General features: G+C 46.1%; 1 protein-coding gene across 1 annotated transcript; it reads right to left on the reverse strand.

The window, feature by feature from the left end:
• Positions 1-5,474: 5,474 nt before the first annotated feature.
• LOC134448069 (uncharacterized) lies at positions 5,475-7,983 on the reverse strand. Its single transcript, XM_063197830.1, has 4 exons — positions 6,520-7,983; positions 6,230-6,311; positions 5,737-5,821; positions 5,475-5,533 (listed from the first exon to the last, which is right to left on the reverse strand). Exon 1 carries the CDS (start codon positions 7,981-7,983, stop codon positions 6,529-6,531), a length of 1,455 nt encoding a protein of 484 aa, XP_063053900.1. The 3' UTR covers positions 5,475-5,533; positions 5,737-5,821; positions 6,230-6,311; positions 6,520-6,528.
• Positions 7,984-10,802: the final 2,819 nt, after the last annotated feature.

Raw genomic sequence — 10,802 nt, forward strand, 5'->3', positions numbered from 1 at the left:
AGAGACGGGTCTATATATTGCTTGTTTTGATGGCCTTTTGCTGCCCGCCGACACATACACGTACACACAAATGCAGTACACACATGCACGTCTGACAAACAGGCACACACACACGGGTACACACACACATGCACGCACACACAAACACACACACACACACACACACGCCCGCACGCACACACGCACGCACGCACGCACGCACGCACGCACGCACACACACACACACACACACACACACACACACACACACACACACACACACACACAGAAACAAAGACACGGTCACACAGAGACAATGACACAGACACACAGAAATAAAAACACGGACACACAGTCACAAAGACACGGACACTTGGGGCAGTGGATTAAAACCAGTGTTTGCTAGGGATCCATTAGTGATGCACTGGCCTAATAATGTCTCATTATGTCCGTATATTTGCATGAATAGTTTGTTGGTCTGTTTTTACAGTACCCGCCGAGCATCCATCAGAAACAGCTGCATGCGTGTGGGTTATTAACGACACAGCTGCAAGTGTGTTTATTATTACTCTAAAGCGTACTGGTGTGCAGCCACATGTGAGATGTATGTGCTTGGTTTTTTTGTGCTCTGTGGCTGCGTCCGGGCAGCTGGAAGCCCGCGGCCTTCTTTTCCCTGCGGTAGCCTATGTGTGTATGTGTGTGTGTGTGTGTGTGTGTGTGTGTGTGTGTGTGTGTGTGTGTGTGTGTGTGTGTGTGTGTGTGTGTGTGTGTGTGTGTGTGTGTGTGTGTGTGTGTGTGTGTGTGTGTGTGTGTGTGTGTGTGTGTGTGTGTGTGTGTGTGTGTGTGTGTGTGTGTTTGTATTTGTGTGTGTGTGTGTGTGTGTGTGTGTGTGTGTGTGTGTGTGTGTGTGTGTGTGTGTGTGTGTGTGTGTGTGTGTGTGTGTGTGTGTGTATTCGTGTATTCGTGTGCATGCGTGTGTTAGTGTACACACACATATGTGTGTCAGTTTAGCTGCTTGCCTGCAGTCGACTGAATAATACTTAGGCCAGGGTGACATTTCTCCCCGGAGGGAAACTCTCTCTCTCTCTCTCTCTCTCTCTCTCTCTCTCTCTCTCTCTCTCTCTCTCTCTCTCTCTCTCTCTCTCTGTGGATCCCTATTCCCTAGAGGGATGCTGCTCCCAAAACAACTAAATAAGCTTACTGGGAAATTGGACAACAGTGGACACACAAGGGGGGTGGGGGGAAGCGCAATTCAGAAGAACCATTATTACCCAGTTAAACATCCACTAATGTCCTTATACCTTATACTTGCAAGAAGGCAGCACTTGCATGGCTCGCCCCCACTTTCATCCATCCCATCTCATCCCACATCACCTCTCCCCACAACCCAACCCAACCCACCGCCCCAACCCTCCAACCGCTTTTCTCTGCGGCTTTTGCCACATTAGATCGTGAGGGTCTTTTTTTGTAAATTGAGGGCACGGGGTTGCAAGAGCAATGGCCGAGCTGGGAGGTGGTGAGCTCTGTTCGCCACGTGTAATTACCAGTGAAGAGCGGCCGACCGCCCGCCCCAGCTGATGCATTACAGTAGCACAGTGCAGGATGGGTATTCCTTAAGTGTGGCCTCATACATTTCCACCCAGGCCACAAGACGAAGAGCCCCCTTTCAGACCGTCTAGAGAGAAGACCAAGGTAGAAAAAAAAAAATGAATGAACGATCTGCCCGGGAATTAAAGGGAGACACATGGCGATGGCCGTGACTGAGCTAAAGTCTTAGCTCCAGCACTGGAGTGCTCATAATATTCAAACGTGGCCAGCTGCACAGGACATTTTGCAATATTAATTCAACTCTTGTAGATTCAAATTTAAAACATTTGGTGTTGGCCATACCAAGACATAGTGTTCGTCCTACTGTCTTTGCAGTGTTGAATCAACAAAGTGCAAAACTCACTTTTTGAGGTACTGTAGCAGCTGTTTTATTTACTTATTTTTAGGGCTGGGACTCAATTTCAATTGATTAATTACACAAACATTGGCGCAATTAAAAATATTAACACTATAAAATAGTTAGACCTATACATAATTGTGGATTAGACCAATGGAGTTTAGCATCATGCTTGATGGTGCACAGCCAGCTGAAATTGAGAAGATGTCTCTCTTCTTTTAAAAATGAACAATACTTTGTTGATTGCTTATTTTATTATCATTATTAAAAATTAATGTGGAAAAAAACTTTTCACTGTTATTTCAAAGTCAGATATTTCAATGTGATTAAGATGTGATTAATTTCAATTAATTAATTTCAAAGTATATAGTTAAATCGATAAACATTTTTAATCGGGTCCCAGCCCTACTTATTTTATTCTGTTAGGCGAGTAGTTGAGGAGGAGGGGAAGAGGAGGGGGAGAAGGAGGAAAGGAAGGAGGTAAGGAGTGATGATGGTCACGGTTGCGGTGGATGTGGTGTTAATGTCATTACCAAGGACCCTCACATAGAAAGGTCAACAAGCGCGCCTTTTGGAATGTGGCTCTCACCTTCTCCCGAATTCGCCGCGCTTCACAGTTAGCCGACTGGGCTAATAGGCAGCATGACACAGAGAGCTAGGCGCTAAAGCCGCATGCCTAAAGTGCCGGCACTGTAGCAGTGGGCCAGGGTTCAGTGCCAAATGAGCATGCCGCCATGCCTCTCAAGTACAGACGCTAGGCAAAAGGAGACGATCGAACAGAGAGAGAGGGAGAGAGAGAGAGAGAGAGAGAGACAGAGACAGAGAGAGAAAGAGAGAGAGACATGAGTGCTGTCTGTGTGACTCAAGCCGTGACTTGTTAGAGAGGTCGTCACGTTCCTCCCACTATCTTCATGAAGCCTGGCAAGCACGTTCTCACCACTATGGAGCTCAGCAGGACAAACAATCGTCTTCGGGTGTCATGACCTACGTATTATTATTATTCAAACACCGCTTCTGGGAAAAAGGGGGATGGGGAGAGGCATTAAAAAAACCAACAGCGATTTGATTTCAAACCATCTCCAGTCCTTCATACACACCAGTCCTCCCACGTCACCATACTGTATACCTCCTCCACCCATCCCCCTTCTACTCATCTTGTTCTTGGGCGGTTTCCTATAAAATGTCTGGTTGCTGGATTGTTCCCACCTAAACTGTTTGTGTTGCAGTTCTTATTGTGGCGGCTCCTCATAATGTGGGTGTTTACAGTGTTGTCTATAAAATGCTTGTAATGCAGTGTCAGAGATACACAGCGGGAGAGAAAGGGAAAGACAGAGGGCCAAGCGAAAGAGAAAGAGAACGAGAAAGAGGGATGGAAAAGGAGACAGAGAGGCAAAACGACCAAGAGGGAGGGAGAGTGGGTGAGAAAAAGGAGAGAAAGAGAGACAGATTGTGAAACAGAAGCCCTCGTTTACACAGTGGTGGGGGGGGGTATTATTTGTTTTGTGCGCGGAATGAGACACTGGCCAACTGCTCTGGTTTGGTGACCTGCTTGAGATTGGCTGGTGTCGAAGTGGCCCTCAGGGTGAACGAGGGGACATGTGACATGGAGGACAGAAAAAAAAACGAGTGAGCGAGAGATATAGAAAGAGAAAAAGAGGAAAAGGGGAGGGAGAATAAAATAGAGTAGCACTGTAGGAGGGATGGATGGCTGGGGAGAGCCAGCGGGGGAGAGAGAGGGGTGGAAAGGGCCATACGTCAATATTCACCGAGTCACTTTGTCCCATATCGGTGGGTCATATGAGAGCAGAAATTGAATTTGTGGCACCCTGCGACCCACTTTGCGCTCTGCTGTGTTTGTTGGTCAGACCAAAGCAAAGGATGCTGGTACAGGGACAGAGAACTGCCACGGGATCTGCCACATCACAAACACAGATAAACGTACTGAACTACAGTACACAACCGCACAATACACACACACACACACACACACACACACACACACACACACACACACACACACACACACACACACACACACACACACACACACACACACACACGCACACGCACACGCACACAGACTTAGCTTACATAGTAAAAACATACAACCTCCTAACAATAAGCATGCACACACATACAAAAGCACACGTTCACAAACGAACATATATAATGTTTTATTGATAAATCAGTGGTCTCAATCCTTTCACTCAAACATATTGGGCAGACATATGCATTGGCTCATCATCTGAGGCATTAATGAGTGCATATCTCTTACATTACCTCTGGCCTTTTCTGTCATTGATTCACAAGCACATGAAAGAGAGAGAGAGAGGGGGGGGGGGGCATCAGCCCCATACCTAGCACCATCAGAGGAGCTCTGTAATTGCACTTTTGGTTCTGCAGAATCGATCAGCGTTGCATTAATTAACCCCCACCGCCTTTGCTTGCCACTCCCTCATGATTATCATGTCAGCCCGTTTTTTTTTCCTTCCTTTCCTTCTTTCTTTCTATACCTTCCACCCATCCTTCCCTTTCCCTTTCCCTTTCTTTTCTTATGGGAAGGATGGATTAGATTTGATTTATGAGTGCTCGCAATCTCCCCCTCACCTCTGCGGACCCCTGGCCATCACGGAGGTGTGAGCAAGACCTGATCTCAGCAGCTTCTAACGGAGAGGGTCATCGGTTCCCGAGTCCCCTTTGCATTGCACTCTTACCAACCACCCCCCCCACCCCCATTTCCTGTTTCACCCGAGGGAGGGGTGGCATGGGGGATTTGGGCGGAGTTAGTGGTGGTGTGGGCTGTACGGTTGTCACGCCAAATCAGGGTCTCTGATACCACTCAATAAGCCACAGCTGGGATGTGTTATACGAAGATTAGATAGCACAACATAACAGCACACGAGGCAACCATTTTGAGAGGTCAGATATAGGCCTACTGCATATGTACGCATACTTAAGATCTTAGCAAGTCATATCGTGATATCGTTTGATGTGTGGCCCTTTAAATAAATAAACAAATGAACAATATTGATTAAGCTTATTTTATTGTCATTATTAAAAATCAATGTGAAAAAATAGTTTTCAGTATACATTTTCAGTCTCTGATACCACTCAATAAGCCACAGCTGGGATGTGTTATACGAAGATTAGATAGCACAACATAACAGCACACGAGGCAACCATTTTGAGAGGTCAGATATACTGTAGGCCTAGGGTTGCCAACTCCCTGATCCTGAAAAGAGGGACATTTGTCGGAGGGGGGGTCTGGGGGCCCTCCCCCAGAAAAAAATGTGTTTTTAGATGCAATTTCCTGCATTTTAATGTATTGAAAAGGTTTTTTCAACCTACCCATGACAGAAATCATGATGGTTTCTTATCCAGACCGCAATCTTACTAATTTCAGGATTTTGTGAAATTAATTATTGTAAAATGGTATTGTGTTTATAGTTTTAGGCCTGAACCAACTGCTGTCACATGTTCAATTTGAGAGAAATATTTTGAAGGAGAAGCCAGACGACAAATATGTATTCTCAAGTATGCAATTTATTAACTAAAACTTAAGAGGGTATGTAGAGGTGCTGCTTCTTTTCAATATGGGCTCCTCTCATCCTGCAATAAATAAAAGAAAGAAAATTTAGATTGAGTAACGGCCTAAGCCATTCCATGAGCGTGTGTGTGTGTGTGTGTGTGTGTGTGTGTGTGTGTGTGTGTGTGTGTGTGTGTGTGTGTGTGTGTGTGTGTGTGTGTGTGTGTGTGTGTGTGTGATGATGACGACATACATCATTTATATTAGCATTCAAATGAAGGCTCACCTGTAAATTCTTCAATGGCATTCTAAATTCCAACATCTCATCCTGCAGAGGCCAAACAGAACAGTGGCATGGACGAGCTGTTATGCTGCAGGAAATAAGAGAGGGGGGGGGGGTTAGACTCCCATTGTGTGTGTGTGTGTGTGTGTGTGTGTGTGTGTGCATGTGTGCTAAGATATGGACAACCAAATGAAGGCTCACCAGTTAATTATTCTTTCCAACATCTCGCCCTTCTTCAGAGGCCAAACAGAACAGTGGCATGGACAAGCTTTTATGCTGCAGGAAATAAGAGAGAGAGAGGGGAGGGGGGGGGTTAGACTTCCATTGAGTGTGTGTGTGTGTGTGTGTGTGTGTGTGTGTGTGTGTGTGTGTGTGTGTGTGTGTGTGTGTGTGTGTGTGTGTGTGTGTGTGTGTGTGTGTGTGTGTGTGTGTGTGTGTGTGTGTGTGTGTGTGTGTGCATGTGTGCTAAGATATGGACAACCAAATGAAGGCTCACCAGTTAATTATTCTTTCCAGATTCCAACATCTCGCCCTTCTTCAGAGGCCAAACAGAACAGTGGCATGGACGAGCTTTTATGCTGCAAGAAATTTAAAAAAGAAATAAACAAAAAAAAGAAATAATGAATGATTTAGATAGAAAAATACTGCCATCCAACATACACTACACTGTGTTGCATAAAGAAGATACATAGACAAGTCAAAATTATATTTTGATTGAAAAATACTCCCACACTGAAAGTGTGTGGGTATAAGATACAGCATAGACATATTCAAATCAAGACTCACCATCATGGCTTATTTCTTCCAGGGATATTTCCTGCTGCTCCTGACTGACTCCAGCATTTTCCTGTCCTTCAGAACTGCCTGGTAGAAGTCCTTGCAGGACAAGGAACAGTTCACCGTGACAAGCAGTTCATTCTTGATCAGTTCTGTACTACAGCGATTCCTGGCATCGGACCATTTGCCACTCATTAGAGAAAAAATTCTCTCCACAAAGGCATTAGAGCCTGGCACACTGAGGATGAAGGAGACAATCTTGAACATATTCTTCATCTTTTCCTTCCCAACACTTTGAAAGACTGCCACCCATTTCTCCCCAGTGGATTTTGTTGTATCTTTTGATTGTTTGTTTATCTCTTCTTTGCTGATGCAGAACTCTTCATACAGATCATCCATGTTGATGCTGTCTTCCAATTTCAGAGCCGGCACCATCTTCTGAAGTTCTCTGAAAGTGAGTTCGTCATACAGGCCTATTGGTCTCAGTTGCACCATCACATTCTCAGTTGAAAAATCAAACCACTTGTCGATGTAGTGGACAGTGGAGTCATAGAATGCTGAGAAGTCATCTTTGATTTTGGTCTTCTGTCCTGGTACCTTCTCCATCAGTCGCTTTGTCTGGAAGCCAAAGAAGCCGTCTTCCTTCCTCTGTACCATTTTTTGTCTGAACTTCCTCAGCTCCTCGTAGACATCAGTGATGCACAGGTTGGTTTCCTCAAGCTTCTTTACAAGATGGTCAAAGACGGCCCCGACATTATGAAAAAAACACAAGTAAATCTCGGTGGTGTCCGTCTTTACCTCGTCTTCAAAAATCTTCCTCAACGCCACCGGACCCTGTTCCCCTAAGGACCTGAAGTACGATGTTAACGCAGGCCAAGTTTCCAGGAGACGTGTCACAGCTGGATGTAGAGACAGCCATCTAGTGCAAACATGACGCAGTATTTCTCTCCACTCAATGTCAACGAAGTCGAAGAAGGACCTCAGTTCCTCTCGCCGAGATGCTGACACGGAGAAATGGTTGTAAATTTTCAACACTATGCTCTCGATATCCACAGTAAGCTTGTCGCTTGCGTACTTACACGCGTTGTGTGCAACATGGGCCGGGCAGTTAGCTTTAAGAATGCCGTCGTTTGCGCCGCTGAGCAACTTGTAAACAGAATGGTGTTTTCCGAAGTTGACGTTTGCGTTGTCAGCGGCATATGCGGTAATGTTTTTAACATCGAGCCCATACGTATCAAGACAGGCGAGAAGAGCCTTATGTATGCCTGTTGCAGTTTCGTCGCTGTCTTCGTAAAAATCCAACAGCTTGGAAATGACTCCATCCGACGGGGAAAAGTACCTGACACACACCGGGAACATTTTTCTGTTGCCCTTGTTAGAAGCGTCGCTGGCTATAGAAAAATAAATGGGCTCACCATCACCTGAGAGGTCGGACACTATCTTCGCCACGGTGCTTGGACCCAGGACATTCATTGTGATCATTTCAGCCTTGGTCCTTCCCAAGTGCATCTTTGTTGCCACACTGGAGTCGTGAAACAAAGAAGCACTCAACTTCACTGTGCAGTCCGCGCTGGTGTAACTGTGACCGTGTTTGATGGTATGGTACACGACAGCTACTTCGCTCGCGGATATTTTGTCTTTTTCTCCTGTTGAAGCAGTGAAGAACGTTGAGATGTTGCTAGCACCTTTGGCTAGCACAGCCTTTTTGTGACATTCTGCCTCTTCGTGGCGCGACAAGTCATGCTCGCCTCCGTGGCCAATGGATATTTCTTTGCGGCATAAATTACAAAATGCTCTCCTCGGGTCGGTGGTGGCTTTTACCCATGACCTTTTCAATTCCCAGTCTCGGTTGTAGCTGCAAAGCCTCTTTTTATTTACCGGTTCGTCCATTTCTACTGAGGGAATACACTTCACCACTACCAAAACATCTCTGCTACTACCGTCTCCCATAGCAACACACACGTAAATTGGCGTAGCCAATCAGCTGCCTGATCAGAATGTCATCAAATGCCAGCTGCTCTGATCATTGGACAAAATGTAAACATTTTCATTTTGGTGCACAGTAGGTAGCCTATCAAAATTTCTAAATCAGAATGTGTCACATATCACCAGTATATCATTGGACGAAATGCTTCATAAGCATTCCGTAAAAAATAAAAAAATAAAATAAAAACGTCAAGACTCATTGAAATGCGGGACGGGAGCCGTTCTTCACGGGGCAAATAAAATACACCTAAAATTCAGGACGTCCCGGACAAATCGGGACGGTTGGCAACCCTATGTAGGCTATACGTAGGCATACTTACTAAGATCTTAGCTAACTGAGCTAACTCGGCTAACTAAGTCATATCGTGATATCGTTTGAAGTGTGGCCCTTTAAATAGCTTAATGGTTGAGGGAGCTCAGGGCTATCGGTGGACTGCCCCACAGAAGATGCCCAGGATCATGTATTTTTAATGTGTTCATCTAGCAAGCGCTCTTCATTGGAGTCAGTATCTGAGTACTCACACAGCAGGCGTGTATATATTCACAAGAGGCAACACACACACAAACTGTATGTGCATAACACACTTGATCCTACACACACACACACACACACACACACACACACACACACACACACACACATGCACTGTACAGACAGAGAGTGAGAGTGAGAGAAAGAAAGAGAGATGTAGAGAGAGAGGGTGGGAATGTGCAGTTTCCATTTCATCTTGACTGCATCACACTGCCTCTTGTAATCAAGTTCAGTGGCGAAAGATCAATTTACTCATGAACATTTGCATTCTCTTTCTGCTTTGCAGTGTGTTGCTGTTGGACGCAATGTGGAATGATGACAGCTCGAGTGTTATAAAGGCAGTGACACCAGCTCTGCAGCTCTGTAATAAGACTAGATATTATTGGCCACTGGAGACCCATTCTTACCTTGGAAACAGGGCTTACCTTCCTCTGCCCATCAGTTCCACACATTTTCGGCATGGCGGATGATATTTGCAATTCTCATTTTCTCCGTGATTGATTTTTGTGTGTCCGAACAAATCCTCACTTCCTCCTGCCTTTCTGATTTATTCTTTGTTTGAGGAAGGGATTTGTGTGTGTGTGCGTGTGCGTGTCCGTGTGTGTGTGTTGGCGTGTTCGTGTGTGTGAGTGAGTGAACGAACCAACCGCCGAACGTTTGTGTCGTTTGTTGTTTATAGACTAATGACCTTAATTATTTTAGGATTTGGCTTGGCATTGTGCCGTCTGATACAGATAATCATTTGTGTTCCCGAGCCCGGGCCGACAGAGCACGCAAGCGAGTGAGCGGCGTTTGATTGAAGCGGCCACGTCTGCTCCCTCCCTGCAATTAGCCTCCCCACCATCACTGGCAGATGAGGAGAAAAAAAAGAGAGATCTATTGAGAGATGGCAAGGAGGCAGCAAGAGTGTGTTTTGTGTATGTGCGGGGCCGTTGACAGCTTTGGCTGGGCCCAAGGACAAAGTAATCTAGAAGGGCCTCCCATCCAATACATACAACGTAATAAGGACCCAATTTTGCCACCCCCCTCCACTTCAGATTCCCATCGTATGTATGTGGGGGTGTGTCAGTGGGTGAGTGAGTGTGTGGTGGGTATAGGGGCGGTTTGGGAGGGTTGGGGTGAGTCGTTTGTTCTGCTGTTCTGATGATGCATGGATGCTGGCGTGGTCGCTGATGTTCTTTAATTTACAACACGATCATCCCTCTCATTAGTCGCTCCGCGTTGGCTGTACTTGGGCCCCAGCACACACACACACACAAAAAAAAAGTACAGACACATTTTTGAGACCGACCAAGTCTAGAGCAGCTTGCCATAGCATAGCATGGCGGTGGCGGCTTGGCGTGCTGGGAGGTGATATTAATGGCGTCTCTGTAATCCTGCGAGAGGAGCATTCATAATCCAATGAAGGGCGAGGAGAGGAGGGAGAAGGGAGGAAGCGGGAGGGTCGGCGCGATGGGAGGTGGGGGAGGCGGTCTGCACCGAGGAATCTCGGGCCCTTACTGCCAATCAGAGCCCAGCAGCTGCCGACACTCTGTCAGCACTGTCCAAATTGGAAAGCGGGGAGTTGTTGACTTGCAGCTCATTTCAATTCTGCCAGCATGCTTTGCCTGAACTATGTCAGTCCACTAGCCTCTTCAGCTCAGATTTATTTTTTTGCCTCTCTTGTGTGTGGGTGTCCGTGTCCATGTCCGTGTCCGTGTCCGTGTGTGTGTGTGTGTGTGTGTGTGTGTGTGTGTGTGTGTGTGTGTGTGTGTGTGTGTGTGTGTGTGTGTGT

The sequence above is a fragment of the Engraulis encrasicolus genome, chromosome 4, assembly GCF_034702125.1.
Source record: "Engraulis encrasicolus isolate BLACKSEA-1 chromosome 4, IST_EnEncr_1.0, whole genome shotgun sequence".
NCBI classification, from domain to species: Eukaryota; Metazoa; Chordata; class Actinopteri; order Clupeiformes; family Engraulidae; genus Engraulis; species Engraulis encrasicolus.